Source organism: Typopeltis vanoorti, chromosome 7, assembly GCF_054136105.1.
Source record: "Typopeltis vanoorti isolate ZY-2024b chromosome 7, IOZ_Tvanoo_1.0, whole genome shotgun sequence".
Classification (NCBI taxonomy): domain Eukaryota; kingdom Metazoa; phylum Arthropoda; class Arachnida; order Uropygi; family Thelyphonidae; genus Typopeltis; species Typopeltis vanoorti.
In genome coordinates this window covers 93,878,716-93,899,442 of record NC_143555.1, presented here as the reverse complement: position 1 = coordinate 93,899,442, position 20,727 = coordinate 93,878,716, and the positions used below count along the sequence as shown (strand labels likewise).

Sequence of the window (20,727 nt, the reverse complement as noted above, 5' to 3'; positions counted from 1 at the left end):
CAAGGTATGGCCCATAAAACACAGTTTCTCCACAAAAGAATGACGTAATTATTTTCAAGTGTAGCTCACTAAGGAGCAGTGGCCATGTTCAGAAACCCATTCATCTGCGACTTCTAGCTAAATATTTAGGAAAACACTGACTTTGTCTTCTTATAGCTAACAGAACAATTGCGCAGCTTTTCTAGCTAAAAATAGCCATCTGAACAAAAGGATCAAGATACTGATCTACAAAACCGTGATTAGACCAATACTAGGTTATTTACGAGTCACCAGCCTGGGAATATAGTACAGATCAAAAACGTTAAGAAACTGCAAACAGTGCAGAACAAATGTCTGGTGATGAAGTTCAACGCCCCGTAGTTATGTCAGAAACGGTCACCTTCATCGAGAAGCAGGCCTTCCGGATATACAATCATATATAAAAAGTTCTTGGCAGAGACATTCATCCGAATCAGTTAATGTGCCAATCAGCCAATCATAATGCACAATAAATCTCAAAATACAGAAAAGGGAAATGAATCATCATAGATTAACTACATTATACACTACTGTATGTCGTAAATGAGAGGGGGCAAGTTTCCACCAAATTCTCCCCTCTTCTTATCCCTCTTCTTATCACAAATATCAAAACAAATATAGGGATGAAGAGTTCTAGGAACTCAGTTCGTCAATCAAAAGCAGTTAAAGTTTCGAAGAATATATTATTGCTAGTCATGTTAAAACAGTGATCGTGAACATAATATATATATATATATATATATATATATATATATATATATATATATATATATATATATATATATATATATATATATATATATATATATATATATATATATATATATATATATATATATATATATATATATATGACATGATATATTTCAAAAGATACTACTAGTTTACTAGTTTCGTTGAATTGATCAACATCTTCAGGTATCGCAATCAAAGAAGTATATAAAAAATTACAGAGACTTAAAATTGCATTAACAGAACAAGTACAAAAGACAGTAGCGTGTTTGAAAACAAAATACGAGCTTGAGTTCCAAATAAACGTAGACTACGCGCTGTCAAGAGTGCGCCAATACTGAACAGAGGCAACGTGTGCGTCAGAGAGATTGAAACTTAGGCTGTTGTTGATATGGGAAGAATCTAGAGAAATTTCTCTACATTCGACAATCTTTCTCTCGAGCTCATCATAGCACACATGGATGTTAGAAGTTTGAGTTCAGTTCACAATGTTGTTGGCCGCCTTAGTCTCAGTTAACTGAAAAGAGAACGTGGCTAGAGAGAGCGCTGGCTCTAGTCCTGTTGTAGGAGATATCTCTATGGTGTTCTTCCAAACGTAGAAGAATGGATTTAGCAGTCTGGCCATAATATAGCTTTCCACAATCACATAAAATCATTTCCACCTTAGCTCACCGAGCCAAATCATTACTTACAGAAGAAGCAGAAATTGAAAATGAACTCCTTTTTCTTATAAAAACTTTTGTTAACAATGGTTTCTCTCCTAAAAAAATTGACAAATTTCTTTCCCCCAGTTACTCAACTACTTCTGAAGATCCCTCTTCCCCTAGAGCCTTCATCTCTTTGCCTTACATCAACTCTCTTTCAACAAAACTGTCAAAAATTCTCAAGAAGTTTAACTTCAAAACTTGCTTCACTACGCTTCCAAAACTTCGTTCAATACTTAGTAAACTTAAAGAGAAACATCTTCCAACTCAGTTTCCAGGAGTGTACAAGATTTTATGTGATTGTGGAAAGCCATATTATGGCCAGACTGCTAAATCCATTCTTCTACGTTTGGAAGAACACCGTAGAGATATCTCCTACAACAGGACTAGAGCCAGCGCTCTCACTAGCCACGTTCTCTTTTCAGTTAACTCAGACGAAGGCCGCCAACACATTGTGAACTAGACTCAAACGTCTAACATCCACGTGTGCTATGATGAGCTCGAGAGAAAGATTGTCGAATGTAGAGAAATTTCTCTAGATTCTTCCCATATCAATAACAGCCTAAGTTTTAATCTTTCTGACGCACACATTGCCTCTGCGCGTAGTCTTGTTCGAAATGACAGAAGCCATTTCGAACAAGCTTCAAAACCTACAACTGACAAACGCAATTTCTTGGAGTAAAGAAATGTATAAAGATGCTCTTATGGGGTGGGTTGGGGTAAATGAAAATAAGAGAATGTGATTAATATAATAGCATACGAAAAATAAATATGATTACAAAAGTTATGATTATTAAATTTCACTATTAAAGCAATTTACATTATTAATCATTAATCATTAAATTATCATTAAAGTTATTTTTTACAGTTTTTTTAAAAAAACCTAGAGATTACTCTAGAACCCATCTCACTATCAAAAACAAGACTGCAGTTAGGATACGCATGTAGTAGGAATATAGTGCAAAATATTTTTATAAACCATAATAAAATAATTAATAAGAATTTTATTTTATAAAATTTTTTAAAATTGACTAAAATATCTAAATTATTTTAAAATAAATTTAAATTACCCATAAAAAGTTTACATTATATTTTTATGAATAAATTAAGGGAAAGTGCTTTACCCCATTTATCCACCCCGTGTGGTAGCAAAGTTAGAATAGTCCCACTGTAGCCCATGTATGTCATACGAGGCGACTAAAATGGGTACCCAGGGAGAGTAATGGATTGCAATACTGTGGCCAATAAAGTTTTAACTGAGCTCGGCTATTGCTGTTACCCTTCTGCCATGATCAGAGCTCATAGCTCAATAACACTCTCTCCTTACATTATCTTCTACAGATAACGGGGAAGATGAAAAGCATTCTTCCTTCACCCGTTCAGCCAAAAAAAAAAAAAATAGAAATTTAATGCTGCGTGCATTTATTTATAATTGTTTTCTTTATTATTTGTAGTAGGGATATCATTATGAAAAATGTCTCAGATGAACCGCAAGATTTTTTTTTTTGTTGTTACAAAACTTTATTTGAAAGGATTTAGTCGTTATGACCAAGGGATTTTTTTGTGTTCATCCCACCCACGAAAGATTATTTGCAAACGTATAGTACATTTTGTACAGTGGAGTAGTTAGGATTTTTTTTCTCATTTTTATCAATTTATGTACATATTTTTGCATTTTTTACCTGTTGCGAAAACCCTGCTCTAGAGAATCAACACTGGGATTTTTTCAAGCCACTTCAGGCCTCCAATAAGCAGAATGGATCTCACACCGGGCGATGAAATTCATCTCCCGTGCTCACGGCAGGATTCCAACCCATAACCTGTTGGTTCATCAATGAATTGATTAATCTTTTTTTTTTTCTTTTGTTTTAGGCAGGAATCCTTCGGGATGTTTATAAGATAGATAAAGCAAAAAATTCAAACTGCAAGTTCGAAGATGTAAAGTTCGAACAAGAGGTCTAAAAACAATTTTCAGACCGCATAAAGAATGCGGTCTGAAAATTGTTGCTATCAAACCCAGTAAGTGATGGTCAATTTTAATTCATGTGAAAAGTGAGTTATGCTACTGAATCCCATACGAGACAGAAGACGTGGAGATCATTATTTGTCTCCCCTTGGGTTTGGAATGTACAAAAATAAATAAATTAAATGAAATTAAACATTCTTAAACCAGAAATCATTAATAGAAAAAATATAAACATAAATGGATGGAACACGTTGAAAGAATGAAAACAGAAAGATTACCAAAACAAGAGCCTTAAATTACAAACGATTAGGAAAAAGAAAACGAGGACATCCTCATAAGAGATTCAACAATGACTTCTAAGGCCGGAACAGGCCAATCTAGCCCTAAATCCTTGAGAAACGTGATGAAGAAATTAAATTAAAATATGTTACAAATCACCTAAGCACTGGTGACGTTTTTTCGTCTTGGAACATTTTCTTCAAGAGGGCAAACAAATCATTATCTTTTAATTGAAGTTACATGGAAGGTACTCGTTGAGAAAAAATGAACTGTAATTATTTGGTTCCAGAGATTGTTTTAAAGGACGCAAATTTTCATCCAACAATGTTCTCTAAGAAACATCAGTACTACTGGTCGCGAGAAGGTATATGAATTCAACTGGCCCTTTAAACCTTTTATGGCGATATATTATATGATATATAGCGATAATTATTAGGTCGCTAGTGATAATATACTGGCACTGATAAAAATTAAACTTCTGAAGTTATGAAGCTATCAGAGAGGTTCAACCAAACTTCTCAATCTGTTGAGAAGTTTGGGATTTGTACCCGTTTTTCGATAGATGGAGGAATGCTAATATTATATATAGAGCAGAGGTTATCAAAAATGGGTCTTAAAAAATGGGTCTGTATACAATAATCCATGTTGCCTATTAGGTCACCTTGGATTGCCTTTATTCCATTCCGTGGTGCTACAGGTTTACAATCTTTTATGGACAGAACTGATTTATAAAATTATCCAAACAACATTTATATCTTATTTGATTTTAAAAAATGTCAATAAAATAAATATTAGGTCAATAGAAACACTTCTATTTTTGTAACTATGCACCCCAAATCTGGCGAAGATTATCTGATGTTCCTTCAGGAGATTCCAGTGTTGACATTTTCGGAAGTTCTTTTTAATGTTTTTATGAGGTGAGTAAGAGACATCCAGAAAATTATCAGGATAAAGTCTTAATTTTTTTTTCTTATTTTGTTTTGTGACGTGAGGGGCTGAAGGATCTTCCTCAGCCATAGCCAAGTTAGCCGGTCTTGGGCGTGGACAGTAAAGTTTTCCCCCCAGTTTATTCGGGGGATTTTCATCCCGCAAAGTAGGCAAACCGGCTTTGAGAACTCAACACTACGGACATATGATATACCGGGGCATAGTTTTTTAACTTTTTAAAACATTTTCTGATCATAAAAGATTGTAAACCTGTAGCACCATGGAATGGAATAAAGGCAATCCAAACAGTATTATTTTAAATCACTTCAGGTAATCGGGATAATGGTTTCACACCTGGAGAAGAAAAATCATCTGATATGAGATATATGACATACGACATGAAAATTTAAGACCCATTAGTGTCATCATTTATTGTTCATTATAATGTAATGTAAGAATTAGCATGGTTATTTGGTAGTAATAACAACTATGAATATTTCAAATAACGATTTTTCAAGTTTGTAATATACTTATTTGATCGTTATTAACATGAAACTAAAGAACATTAAAATAACACGTTATGTGGTACTTGTAGTTTTATCTGCCAAGTTTATGTAATCCATGGTAACGTAATTATACCTTTGGCATAATTACGTTACCATGACTACATAAATTTAGGCAGATACAAATGTCCATTGTTGGATAATTAATACATAAAACCTATTTATCCACGCATTACAATTTGAAATGCAATTGATAACTATGCATTTTATCGAACATTTGTATTTTTAATATTCGTAGATATTTCGGAAGTTTCACTATGAACCGTTTGCAACTTTGCAATGTTGTCGAATCTGAGAAGGGAAGCGTGCTAACAACAACCTTAGATTTTGTGAAATTAATACTGCAACGAAGGAAGATGAGAATGTTGCGTTTTATTTGCGTTTCCTTATAGAGAAGAACAGAAGGCGTCTAACAAGAGGTCCTTTTCATCCACCGTGACGCTGAGACTATCCCATGAAATGTAACCGTGGCGAGAAACACGATCTGTCAGACTGTGTGGACTTTCTCGCGCGTACTGTTTAGTGTCAGAACTGTGAATGGCTGGATTGTTAGCTAAGAGTGACAGAAAGGAGGGGGGGGGGGAAAGTCACTCACAACACGACTGAGGAATTTGTGTTCGGAGTTAGACAACGATTGTGTCACTGAGTAAGTTAAAGCGTAGGTCGGAAAGAGGAAAAGAAACTGCAAAGCAATGTGGTGATAGAAAAACCGGAACATTATGAGATAAGGGGAAAAGGAAATGAAATATTATGTAAGAATGAAAGAAAAAAGAATGGAAAGAAACGCATACACATAGAAAAAAGAATGGAAAGAAACTCATACACATACAAAGTGGGGGGCGGGGGGCTGCGGTGGCTATAATTGATGAGGAGACAACCAAAACCATAAGGGCAGTTTATATTATGCTTGGTTGAGTGGATTCGCCAACAATTTCTATATTTTATGAGAGGGGTGAAACCCAACTTTTCATGTTCCTCGCAGTATACACAGAATTCAAAATTATGTCCTTCCTAATAGAGAAAATGAAGAATAGGAAAATACATAAATGTCGCAGGGTTCTACAAATTAAGCAAAATCCTATTCGCTACGCAAAAAAATGTACTCGCCGAAGGCTCCCATTTGCTTTAATAATTTGCCTCAAGATTTGGCTAAGATGAAGAACAAAAAAAATAAAGCAGAAATAATCTATGCAATAAACAAGAATAGAACATCATTTAGAGAATGTGTGCGATTAACAAGCGAATCTCTAACTTGGATCATGAATAAAGAAACAATATCTATAGAGTTTAATGAATATAAAGAATGACATCTAGAAAAATAAAGATTAAAATATCAAGAGATTATGGTTAACGACATAATGAAGCTAAATTTGAATGATAAATACAGAATAAATTAATAAAATGATAGCAAAACACATTGATGTAATTGAAATAATGGAACGAAAAATTAAGAATTCATGGACTTGCATGATTTTGATATTTGAATTAGAGAAACCAAATATAGGAAATGTGAAATTTTTAACACGAATTAAATTTATAAAAATATTATTGTTTAAAAAAAACGGTTTATTTATAATTGTTCTGTATTATTGTGAAAAATGTAATAAAATTCAAAATTATATCCTGACAAATATACAAATATAATTTAATTTAAAATATCATAAAAATTATTCATTTTATTTATAAATTTTTTAGGCTTTGGTTTGCAACCAGTGTCCAATCGACACTTTTGGATAAAAGCATAGATGTCTTTATTTATGTACCACAGCTTTATTCGAAATTATAGCGTCGAATGAATTAAAACGTACTTATAGAAAGATCTCGAAAAGCAATCTCTATCTATTTGTCTGTCTCTCTCTCACTTTGGCGAGTTCGTGAAAGTAATTTGACTCTTTCGCAGGATCACTTTACAAAATTATCTGGAAATCATGGAAAATGACAAAATTATATATATATAAAGCAAAAATGAAAAAGTAGTTGCCATAGTTACGTTTTATTTTTGTAAGAGAAAAATAAACTTTATTCTCATACGCTCTCTTATTTTCTTGTACAATAAGGCACTTTAATATCGTTTGACAGTTTATCTTTTGCTTATGTCGATTTTGTCATTTTGGTGGATAATATATAATAAATAATTAATCATTCTGAAAATATTTTATTGGTAATATAATCAAATATGATAATCCAAACATGATAACGTACTTTAAATGCTGGATCTTAACCGGTCTTTCAAAAGCAAAATATTTCGAGATGACTGTTATATATAGACTTTTTTTTTTTAACCTTCTGTGTGACTGCAACATTTCTAGGCTAGAAATACTGCTTAACAGAGGTCATATGAGGCGTGGCATAAAACATCATCTCCGCGTGAAATTTTACGATGGGCCTCTCTTCTCAAAACAAACTATAACTCATACTGTCACGACTTCCACGTACTGATTGTTGAGTTCCTTTCATATTGAGCTTATATAGCTTAGTATACATAAAAATCCATCTTTTATAACAGCGGACAAGAAGCAAAAGGAGAGGTAAGGAATTAACAAAGGAGAAAAATAGAAGTATTAATATGTTCAGTGGTAGGTGAGGGCATAGTTGTTTCCTAGTTCTTTTCTGGCTTAAGTAAAAATCATGAATGACCTCGAAATATTTTACAAATGCTATTACTAAGGTAAACATTGATGACGTCACCATTCATTGTGAACCCGCACGAGCGCGCGCACGCACACACACACACACAGGGACGCACACACGAACGTCAATTTGGCTACATTTGGGCTGCGGGCCAGCACGCGATCGTGCACACACAGTGGTAAGCACGCATGACGACCAAGTCTGCGACTCGGTTCGTTGGTTTATATTCCCGAGGACTGAAAGCGCCAACACCCCCGCCAACAGTCGTTTGCCAATTGCTCGAGTGGTGTTTTAAATCACGAGCAGCGTTTCGTTACAGCACAAGGATTTCCGCTACTCCCGTGTACGCAGTTTGTTACATTAATTTTGAATTGAATGAGTCGTGGTAGCTGTGCTCAGTTGAATACTTATTCCTGAGGATACGTAAGTTGCTCAGATCATTTTTGTCATTTTTTGCTCCCGGTTGCTAAATAACGCGCTGTTGTGGGGGTGGCTACAGTGTGCATGTTGGTATCCCACATCATCGTCAAACTCTCTTGCGTCTATATTTAGTTTGGCCTCTTCTGGTCTATCCTCGATAAAGCTAACGAAATATTCCAACATCGAGTTTGGACAGCTTTTCATATGTTATTGATTCTCACTGAATTCCGTTCGTAGCCATTCTATTCCTTTAATATTAGTGCAACAGCCTTCCTTTTACTAATATCTCAATGGATTTCTTACAGATTCCTTAATAAGCAGAATGTCAGGCGATTTAACATTCCCAAGTTCCATTTTCAAACGCTGTAATACTATTTTTATGTGGAGTTTGAAATAAACAAGACAAGAATTTAGTGTTACCAGAATTCCACTGTGCTGCTGTAAAATTAATGGATAGGAACTAATTTTAGATACGATTGGCGACCTCGCTTCTCTCCTTTCACTTTCTTCGTTCTCTCTAAATAGTTTTATGTTCACATAATTTCCAATTTCTTTATATATAGTTTTATTTTCTTCTTTTTTTATGATTCTGGTTTTCTTTGATAGCTGCAACTAGCTGATGAAAACACTACATTTTCATCCGAATAAATAAACTGTTTTTATATAAATAAAAACATTTCCAAATTATTTTAGAAATATTTATTTAAATTACTTTAATATAAAATATTCATTTTTATTTATTTATAATAATTATTTAAATAAGAATAAACTTTCTTAATTTAATAGATTTTTAAATAATATACAAACACCTTTTTCTATTTTATATATTATTATTATATTAATACAATGAAAAAACAGAGAATAGTGGGATCATAAAAAGTCCTTCTTAGGACTTCCAGGGTAACGAATGGCAATGCTGTAGCCAATAAAGTTTTAACTGAGGCTCGGCTATATTGCCGTTACCCAGCCATGACTAGAGCCTTTAGTTCAATAACACCACGTTCACACAGATTTTCTTCATTCAGATGACAGGATAAAGAGTCAAGGACTCAGTCCATTTCATAGTTCTTTTAAGAACTTAAGAGAATGGTGAGGGACTTGGAATGAAGCATAATCGACCGTGAGATGCGGTGATTAGGAGGGCAATGCTGTAGCTAATGAAGTTCTAACTGAGGCTCAGCTATTGCTGTTACCCTTCTGCCATGATCAGAGCTTTAATAGCTCAATAACATCTTATCCCTATATCCCTACACTGTCCTCTACAGATAACGGGGAGGATGAAAAGCATTCCTGCTTCGCCCCTTTAAGCCAGTCCTTATAAGGAGAATGGTGAGGGTAATAGATGGCAATGCTGTATCCAATGAAGTTCTAACTGAGGCTGCTATTGCTGTTACCCTCCTGCCGTTGTAGATTATCCTACGGCAGCTCGTTCCTTAAAGATTTCGAACTGTTAAGTGGTACACGAAATAACATCTAAGCAATTAATAATTTTATTTCGTATTCTTATCTTATATTTCCGTTTTGTTATATTATTTCTGTAAGTTAACATTCATTAGTATTAAAACGTATGAATTTAATACTTTTTTAAAATAATTATTACGATAGACGTTCGTCACAAAAAATATTTAATGCTAAGCGGAAGTGCAATGGAAAATATTTCAAATGTAGAAAAATAGGGGGTGAAAAATCCCTGAATGCCCATACCGCAATAACATACGATACAAAGTTTGCTGCTCCATATATATATATATATATATATATATATATATATATATTTCATCTTGTAGTTTGATACTAGATCAAGATTTTTTTTTTTTTCGTGAATTTCACGAAAAGTGAATCCTACTAAAGATTGTTTAGCCAAAAGGTGTCACACCTTGATGAAAATCGTCTACAATTTGAATACATTCATAAACACCTATGCCACATGGGATTTGAACCGATAGTTTGTTGGTTGGAGAAATAAAGAGTCAAGGTTTTGCCACCTGGCAAAATTAACGAACGTACACTTGCCTCATAGTATTTGAACTTCTTATGTAATTCCGAATAGTCATAAACCTTGGAAAGTGGAAGTTCTATCCGCCTCAGCCAACCATGTAACTGGCAAAAATTTGTAGGGAGATTGTCCTATTGGACAATACAGTACATCAGTAACAAAAAATGATTAAGCACCTTTAGGAATTTTTCTTCCTTTCACCGGACAGTATCTTAACTTCCTTTTTTAAATCAATTATTATTCTTATTAGTCATGTTATATAAGCCTCATATTCAATTTATCCGTCCATACACAAGTTACTGCCGTATCTGAATGAATTTAATCGAAATTTGATATTTGGAATGTTTGAATTTATTTAATAGAAACATACCAACATTTGTTCCGATCGAACCGTTTGCAGAAGCACAAAGGAATAAAACATGGCGAAATATATATGTATGTATATATATATAGCAAAAAATCATCTGGAATGCTTCATCTTTAATAGTAGAACGATTACGATAATCGTTTTGCTTATAATAATAATAATTATTATTATTAAATTTGTTTATTTATTTATTGTATTTATTAAATTATATTACAAGAGATTATTTATTGCATTATTATTCATTGCTAATTATGGGATTATAATCAGTGATTATTGATTATATATATGAGAAATGATGGTAGATTTTTTTTCGTTCTTAGTTAATATTAGCAAAAATTGCTTTAGATTTAATTATTTTGATAATGAATGTCATCACTAAACAAGAATATGATTGGATATGCACCTTTTTATGATAGTCGCTATTATTTTCTTATTTACTACCGTTATTATTATTATGTATGATATATATAGAAATATATAACATTAAATGATGATAAAGAAAAAATATTAATAAATCAAATATTTTAATAATTATTAGAATTCAATGCTCTTTTTTTTTATAAAAAAATCAAGTACACCATACTTAAATCAATATGGACCATATCTAAGGTTCAAGCTTGTCTGGGTTTAGAGAGGGTACAGTTGAATAAGTTTCACCTGATACAAAATACTTAAACACCCATATCGTGCAAATCTTAACTAATTAATACTAATTAATTTTATAGATGGCGCTTCCCAAATCGTGCAAATCTTAACTAATTAATACTAATTAATTTTATAGATGGCGCTTCCCAAAAATTATAAAGTATAATTGTTTTGTAGCAGCGCCGTCTATATTGAAGTAATTTGAAGTGAAAATAACGGTAAATATATATATATATATATATATATATATATATATATATATTTAACAAATTCAACATATCTGTCGTTATCATTTCGCATTTTCGCATTTAACGCTTACATTTCTTGTAATGAAAAGAATATATATATATATATATATATATATATATATATATATATATATATATATATATATATATGTATATGTATATATATATATATATATGTTAAAGATACCAAGAAATTTTAAACCTGGTTTTACTCCATTTTTCCCAAGTAAGCAAACAGACAAACAAGTCAAGTTTGCGCCTGCAAGTGATGCAAGACTAGCTGATCCCACAGGTAGTGCAAGACCAAGGCAACTCGTGGTAAAGGTGGAACAAGCTCCGATCACTAATCTTAATATTTACCCTTAATGCCAAAACACATCTCCAAGAAGGGGGGATGTATGACGTTTTGTATTTATATATATCTCCTCCTGAGATTAATCGACCGTGAGATGCGGTGATTGATTCATTCAATTCATCCCATACCCTTGGAGGGTAAGGGATGGCAATTCTGTAGCCAATGAAGTTCTAACTGAGGCTCGGCTATTGCTGTTACCCTCCTGCCATCATCAGAGCCTTAATTGCTCAATAACACCTTATCCCTACACTGTCCTCTACAGATAACGGGGAAGATGAAAAGCATTCTTGCTTCGCCCCTTTAAGCCAGTCCTTATAAGGAATAAGGATAAGGTTTAGAGAGGGTGAACCTTCTAATTTAATAAAATCTAATTCAATAAAATCCAACATCCAATAAATATCCAATTGAATATAATAAAACATAAGTTATATTATTTTAATATTATAATAAATCCAATTTATTATAATATTAAAATCCAATTTAATAAAAATCCAATTTAATAAAAAATTGGATTTTTATTAAGAAATCCAATTTAATAAAAAATATAAATCCAATTTAATAAAAAATAAGTTATATTATTTTAATATTAATATTATTTAATGGCGATGAATTCAGAAAAATAAAAGAACTTTACGCAATGAGGACGTGGTTGGCTTTCATTTTTGGAGAAAAATCCTAATTCCTTCTGAAGTAATGATCAAATATGAATTTTCATTTGAGTGGATGTTTTTCCAAGAACTGTGAGAGAAAGGCTCCTAGACATTGATCACATAGATACACACTTCTAACGCCAGAGGCGATTATGTTAGGCAAATGAGAAATGGAAAAGGTCATTTCTAGCGACGACAGGGAAACATCAGTGAAAAGTAGGGATACTCGTGCGAACAAGATATTTTTAGTTCCGTGATAAGGAAAGCTTCACAAAAAGTTCATTTGCTGTTGGCAGTTTCCCCAATATTTCTATGTACTTTTGAGCCTTTACAGTTCTTTTCACGGCATGGATTCTTATTTCCACTTGACTTAACTTACAATCCTCGATCGCAATCCTCAGTTGGTACTTAATGACCTTCAGACACAATGTGTGAAAAATGTGCAACCATGGCATTGATTTATACATAACTTTATACTGCGTAATATTATCACATATTTTCTGCATTTTTCTGTTTCTATTAATTGATATCATATTACCAGATTTCGATATCCACTATTTATCTTATTTAATAATCTTTATTGTTAAATGAGATCATTTTAATTTTCTTATTTTAATTATTTTTTATTGTATTTAAATATTTATTTTAATATTTTAAGAATTGTAATAATTAGTGTAATTATTAAATATCATAATTATTATTTATTGGGAATAATTAATAAATCTACCATATATTAATAAATAAATGGTAGATTGTAAAACTTATTATATAAAATTCAAAATTTTTAAATTTAAAAATAAATTAATTTAATTAACATAACTAAAAAGAACGAATTGAAATTTATTTAGATATTTTAAAAAAATATTTAATTAACGTATAATTTTTCTTAATAATCTACATACCTATATTAATGTATTCTCTTATTTCTTTTATAATTTGTATTTTTTTCCCAATCAATCAATGCGACCTCACGTTAGATATGTATAAACAGAATTCTTATCAAGCTGGTTTCGACAAGTAAATTTCTTTTCTTTAATAGATCTATATACTTTTAAAAGTAGCACGAGTTTTCATAGTGCAAAAGAAACAAGGAGAGCATACACAATTAATAGACTTAGCATTAGCCTCTCATGGCCTTCGATTGTAATTTTTATTATCCTGATCCGATCCCTAATATATTCATCTTTCATTAGTGATTGGTAGTAATTTTTCTTGTTATTATGCCATTTTAAACAATCCATCATTCAAAGATTTGTATTTTATTTTGCAGGTGATATCAGTAATATGATCTATGTGGACGAGTCTGAACCAGAGGGTGGTAAGTGTAATTTAATGGCCTTTTCTATTTACCGATTTTTTTTAAATGAATTGAAATGCTGCATGTATTTAATCCTGCATAATTTTTGTTAGATATATTACACAAAATGTTTGTAACTGAGTTTCAGTTATATAGTCATATTTGAATCATATCTATCGTTAAATAAGATATTATTATATAAATTTAATTATATATTATATATTAACATAATGATTATAACATTTAACTATTTACATAATAATTATTTAACATATAGGTCGTTGTGCGTAAATTGAGTAATATAAAAAGACCGAAAAAAAATGATGATAATAGTATCATACATACAGAATGAAAAATATATATATAAAAACACCGAAAATATAAAAATAAATGATAATAATAGTAATATCAATGAATATGAAAATCATTTTTGAAGCAAAAATGATTTTCATATTCCCCGTTATCTGTAGAAGAAAAAGTATGGATAGAGTAATATAGGGCTATAAGCTCTGATCATGGCAGAAGGGTAACAGCAATAGCCGAGCCTCAGTTAAAACTTCATTGACAGCAGCATTGCCATTCATTACCCCTCATCCTGGATACCCATTTTAGTCGCCTTGTATGACATGCATGGGCTACAGTGGTGCGTTTTTAAGTAAAGCCCTGTTTAAAAATTAGAACGATCCCTAGACTACTCTACAGTGGCCGAAAGATCGTCCAACTCAGCGTTGGCCCACTGTTTACTCTACCACCGAGCAGAGCTGCTCATATTCCAGGGAAAAGCATCCACCGACAAGACCCCTCAAGGGCCACGCCTGAGAACACCCTCCCCAGAGACTCAAAATGCTCTTTCAGGGCAGTCCTCCCCCCAAAAAAAATCTAAGCCCCCCCACCGGGAGCAAAATTCTGGAAGAAACCTCAGAGAGCGAAACTCAGCGTCCATTTTAATCGCCTCTTAGTACATGCATGGGCTACAGTGGGATTATTAAGTAATGCCACCTCTAAAAATTAAGACGATACCCCGAACCACTCCCTACGAGTAGCCGAAAGAAGACCGTCAAACTCAGCGTTCGTTCGGCCACAGCACGAGATTCACATGAAAAAAAAAAAAAAAAATATATTAGGGAATAATTAACTAATAAATAAAGATTTGTATGGGCATATATATATATATACTTATAAGGCCTGGGCTTAAAGGGGCGAAGCAAGAATGCTTTTCATATTCCGTTATCTGTAGAGGACAGTGTAAGGATAAGGTGTTATTGGGCTATATAAAACTTCACGAAACAAACTGCCCGCTTAGACCTATAGTTGAGGGCATAAATTCTCCTACCTATAACCTCTCCAAATATCTCGCGAAGTTTCTAAGAAATCTTTCTGGAATTTCCTCTTCACATATTAAAAACTCTGCAGGTTTGTTTCTAAAATCAAGTATATCAAACTTAAAAAAAACAGATTTGATGGCCAGTTTCTATATTGTTTCTCTCCATACAAATGTACCTGCTCAGGATCGATCTTCTCAAGAACAAATTATCAAAAAAACTCTTTGCTCTTCTTTATATATAAATATATATTTATATATATTATATTATATATATTTATATATATTATATTATATATATTTATATATATTATATTATATATATTTATATATATTATATTATATATATTATATTATATATATTTATATATATTATATTATATATATTATATTATATATATTTATATATATTATATTATATATATTTATATATATATATTATATTATATATATTTATATATATATATTATATTATATATATTTATATTATATATATTTATATTATATATATATTTATATATATATATAATATATCACCGGATACTTTTTGTTTCGTTTATGAACAGTATAGTCTCTTATCAAAATACTACATAAAAGATAAAAGAGATTACATTTTGCTGAATCTCAAAGGTTAGTTTGAGCAGAATGCAAGTTAAGAACGCTCACAATTCTATGATCTCTAAGGCTCAATGTTGCCACTGCTCATTGTTACTTTTACTTAACTAATAACAAAGGAAAAAGTATTCAGAGAGGGAATGATTAACTAAACCACTATATTATATAGCTAGAATACATAAACCTCGAGTAGTTGTTGGTTGGAGTTATGGGCGAAGAAAATAAGATTGTCAGGTTAGTGCATTAGGTCTATTGATTGAGTTTATTATTTCCTAAAACAGGCTGATTTGTTTGTTTTGGGGGGACTAAAAATCCTTCTACTTTCATGGAGATCAGCTAAACTGCTTTCAATTGAAATGACTTTGGTCATTTCAGTAATAATTGCTGAAATCATTAGTCGCTATAGAATAATTATTACGGTATCATGGATATAGCATAAACATATTCATATAAGCAAAATTCTAGCCTCTAATCAAATGAACACGAACTGAAAACTTTGAAGTAAACAAATAGAAAAAAAAAATATATATATATATATATATATATATATAATAGGAAATATAATATAATATAATAGGAAAAAGTCACATTCAGATTTCGAACTTCTATACTTCATAACAAAGAATTTTGTGACAAGGTATATAGTCGAAACATCAGTTCTAAGTCAACAGTTTGAATTATAGTCGAAACTTGAGTTGTAAATCAGTGACAATTGACATTTATATCTTTAGGGGTGAAGCAAATGCTTTTCATATTCCCCGCTATCTGTTGCGGTTACAGTGAGGGTAAATTTTACGAGCAGCTTGCTCGCCCTGAATGGGCATGTAGATTATGCATCGCTATAGGAGGTTAATATAGCTTTTGGTCTTCTATGTTTGAATATGTCCGTTGCCTCGCATGCTGCAGCTTGCTGAAACAAATCGTTGGGGTGTATGGACGTCTTTAGGAAGAACTTAGATGCTAAGGATTGTAGGAAAGAGAAAATATAGGGAATATTTTTATCTCTATGAAGTTAATTGTTTCTAACATACCATGTATTTTGATAATGTTAGTATATTAGAGGTGTGGCTCCAGGCATTTGAGGTGTAGGTGATTATAGGACGAATCGTCATCTGGTGTAGCTGCAATTTGATTCTGTTGCCGAGCTTGCTATTTCTATTAATTAGCGGATAGATCTGAGCGATGGCTTTAGATGCCTTTGCGCACGTAAACATGATGTGTTGGTTGAAAGATAGCTTTTTGTCGAGAATCACACCCACGTAATTTGTTTCTGTCTGTCAGGGAATTTTAGTATTGAATAGTAATACATTACCCGCAGGAGACATTGGCCTTTTTTGAGAAAAGAACGGCTGAGCTTTTCTGGGGGTTGACTTCCAATCTCCATTTGGAGAACCAATCCTCCAGCTTAAGAAGGTTTTCTTGAAGCTTTATGGTAATGAAATGGGGTCGGAGAGATCTGGTTAGTATTGCTGTATCTTCCGCATACAGGGCCAAAATGGAAGACATCGGATTGTGCGGGATGTTCGACATGTATATAGAAAACAGCAATGGAACTAGTAGGGACCCCTGCGGCACTCCAGCAAAGATATGGCGCTGGGATGAGGTAGAACGTTGATTTTGACTTGTATTTGATCTATTCTGAAGATATGAATGGATTACATGAACCATTTTTAGTGAGATACCGGCTGAGATAAGTTTGTGTAGGAGTCCGAAATGCCAGATTTTGTCAAATGCTTTGGATAGGTCTAGGAAAACAGCTCCTGTGCACTGGTGCCAGTTATAGTTGGTGGTGATGTGTTCCACAATTCTGTGGATTTGCTGGGTAGTACTATGGTGTTGCCGAAAACCAAACTGTTCTTTAGGGAGGGTGTTTAGGTCACTTACTGAGGTTGTGAGTCGTGAGAGGATGATTTTCTCCGCAACCTTACCCAGATTGGAGATGAGACTGATTGGATGATAATTTGACGGTAGGTGTGGGTCCTTGCCTGGCTTATATATATGAAGTCTTAAGATTGCATTAATTATAATGGTCAGGTACACTACAGCTTTTCGAGGCAACAGCTTAATCTCCGTATTTGAGATGCTGTCTGGTTCAGGAGCTTTATTGTTCTTAAGTTTTTTAATAATATTATATAATTCAACAGGTGATGTGGGTGCAAAATGGTCAGCACTGGTATCTGGGAGTTTTAATACGTGTCTGACGTGTCTGTGGATTTTTGTTATATAAAGGTTTGCACTGCATTTCTAGATTCTTTACCATGGCTTCTGTCTTATCTACATCTGTGTGAACTAGTCCCTGGTTAAAAATTATGGGGGGGGGTCTGTTTTTATTTCTGATGTTTCTCAGTAACCTCCAGATAGAGTGATCAATAGGTGAGATAGAGGCTAACTTTTCATTCCAAACTTGGTTTCTATGAGTTTTAAGTGCATCTCTCAGTGCCCCCTTCAATCTATTAAGAACTGTTTTGTCTTGAGGAGCGCGAGTGTTACGAAATCGCTTCCTAGCTCTGTTCTTCTCTCTGATCAGGTCCATAATATCCTCGAGCAAACGACCAGGCTTGGGAACAGGTTTGTGGATGGTTGCAACCGTCATAGCGGACATTAGCGGACATAATCCGTTGATTATGTCCGCTATAACATAATTCACTGCTATAGGGTGAGGCTAGTCACTGCAGATTCCACATCTTCTTCTGTGTATATGTGAGGGACAGGTCCAATTTGATCCCTAAGTGCTTTAGACAATCTGTCCCACGATATGCATGAGTGAGAGGGAGGAGACAGGTATTCTTATTCTCCCAGTTGAAGTAGAATTGGGTTGTGATCCGATGACAGCTCGTTTTGTGATTTAAGGCTGTATTGAAGATTAATGTCTTGCAGGATAGCTATATCCAGGATGTCATCAGTGCCAAACAAATTGAGATGAGTTGGTTCGGTAGGTCCATCCACGACAACATAGTTTGATCCTATGTAATTGGAAAGGATGTAGCCATTCTCTTGTTAGTGGTTCTACTATTCAAGGCAGGGTGCTTGGAGTTTAAATCCCCAGCAATAATGGGACTCTAACTATGGGTACTCTAACTCCTAAAATGGCATTTAGATCAGTGTGCAACAGAGTTTTTAAGGGTGGATTGTAAGCGGAATAGATTTTCAATCTGCCGGCAGAGCTGGTGAAAACTTCCACACCTGCAATTTCAAGGTCAGTGGTTGGTGGGTTGTTCACAGAATGGTGGTTAATGTAATTTTTAAAGAAGATGGCACTGCCATCACCACCTCTGTAGTTGGATCTGTCATTTCCGTACGTGAGATAACCCCGTATTTTGGGACTGTCAGAGGGTCTAAGGTGTGTTTCACTCATTAATATAATATCAGGATGGTATCTGTAAGTGAAATCTTGTAGCTCCAGAATTTTGTTCCTTAAGCCGTTCACATTCCATGCAATGATCTGAAGAGAGGCAGGAATGAGTTTGTTTTCATTCATTTATGATTGTTGTGAGGATGGCCTGTGTTTCCTGTAGGAATCTTTATGTGGTGGTTGCTGAAGGGTTAGACAGGCTGAAATCTTGTAGCCTGTTAGCTAAAGAGGCTGTAATAATTGCTGTCAGATTAGGTGCTATTGGCTGATTTTGTTCTGATATTGGTTTGTTAGTACGGGCCACATCAGCATAACTTCTTGTTTGCCTTCCACTCTCTTTGAAGGTCACCGACTGTTGCTGCCGAGTCTCAGGCTGTGGAGCAGGAGCCTCAGGTGTTCTTTTACTAGAGGAAGAGGGCGGTTTAGCCTTCTCCATCCCTCTGTTTTTTGGGTGCTGAGTACATCCCTTGTAGTTTGCTGGATGAGGGTCACCACAGTTGGCACATTTAGCCGAGGTGGTTTTTGGCTTGGTTCTGGTGTTAGTGGGGTGGTTCGTAGCACATTTCAGTCATTTATACTCTGTTTTGCAGAGTTTTTGAGCATGGCCAAACTTCTGGCATCTATGGCATTGACCAGTAGATGCCCTTTTATGGAGTGGTTCTGAGGTGATCCGGAGTCCACAAACAGATGTTAAATCATAGATGTGCTTATAGGCTTTGTGGATCTCCACCAAGACCAGAGGCATAGGGGATTTGTCCGCTCTAGTCATTCTGCTGATCTTAATATGTGACAGGTCCTGGTGGTGGAGGTCAGTCTCAATTTCACCCGTAGTTATATCCACCGTGACACCCCGCAGTGAGTACTACCTTCAGATTTTTCTCCGAACTAAGAGAAAAGGTGTGGTATTGAATATTGTTAGAGTCTAACACTTTGGTCAGAGTCCTGTAATCAGTCACGGGAGCCGGCTGAATTTTTATACCATCATCAGTGTTCTGCTGAGAGATACTGTATCTGTGAGTTTATCATGGTGGACCTTAATTGTGTCCATCTTTTCTTTCCCCGGCGGACTATCGATGGAACCTTCTCTTTCGTGACGGTCGAGGGATTGGAACTGGGAGTATCCTCTTCCATACCAAAATCTATGGGAGGTTCTGTGTCAGTGGTTTTGCACTTTTTGCACACACGAACTTCTTCAAAGTCTGAGACAGACTGCAACTGAGTAATGAGCTCCTCACTTGTATCGTCCGAGTTATCTTCTGTGACTGCAGAGGGTGGGAATGAGTCAAAAAGCTTAACTTTTCCCGGCCAACTATCACTCAGAGGTTTTCCTAATTTGAGGAATTCATTATAAACCTCCTCGAAAATGGTCTCGTTCAGAGGTTTTGCCATAGCAAATTCCATAGACACAATCTGGTATTTTCCAGCAGTACGATATATAGTTTAGTATGCCCTGTGATTAGGCTTAGAAGATGGTTTCCGACGGAACTAAAAATTGAAATTAAAGTATTTACTCACCTGTAACTAACAAAACATTTTCGTAATCAAAAAGCTTGATCAATACATGTGAACATAATACTCTACACGAAAGCATAAATCGCTAAAAAACATATTAATCAAATTCGCAATTCACCATCAATAATA

At 33.9% G+C, this 20,727-nt stretch overlaps 1 protein-coding gene across 1 annotated transcript in view; it reads left to right on the top strand.

The window, feature by feature from the left end:
- The first annotated feature begins 8,016 nt into the window (after nucleotides 1-8,016).
- The window catches only part of LOC150104872 (myosin light chain kinase, smooth muscle-like), a 65,765-nt gene continuing 53,054 nt past the window's right edge, over nucleotides 8,017-20,727 (top strand). Inside the window, exons 1-2 of the mRNA XM_090396032.1 lie at nucleotides 8,017-8,243; nucleotides 13,772-13,819. Coding sequence (XP_090252158.1) covers nucleotides 13,786-13,819 — 34 coding nt within the window. The 5' untranslated portion in view covers nucleotides 8,017-8,243; nucleotides 13,772-13,785. The remainder of the gene's footprint in view (nucleotides 8,244-13,771; nucleotides 13,820-20,727) is intronic.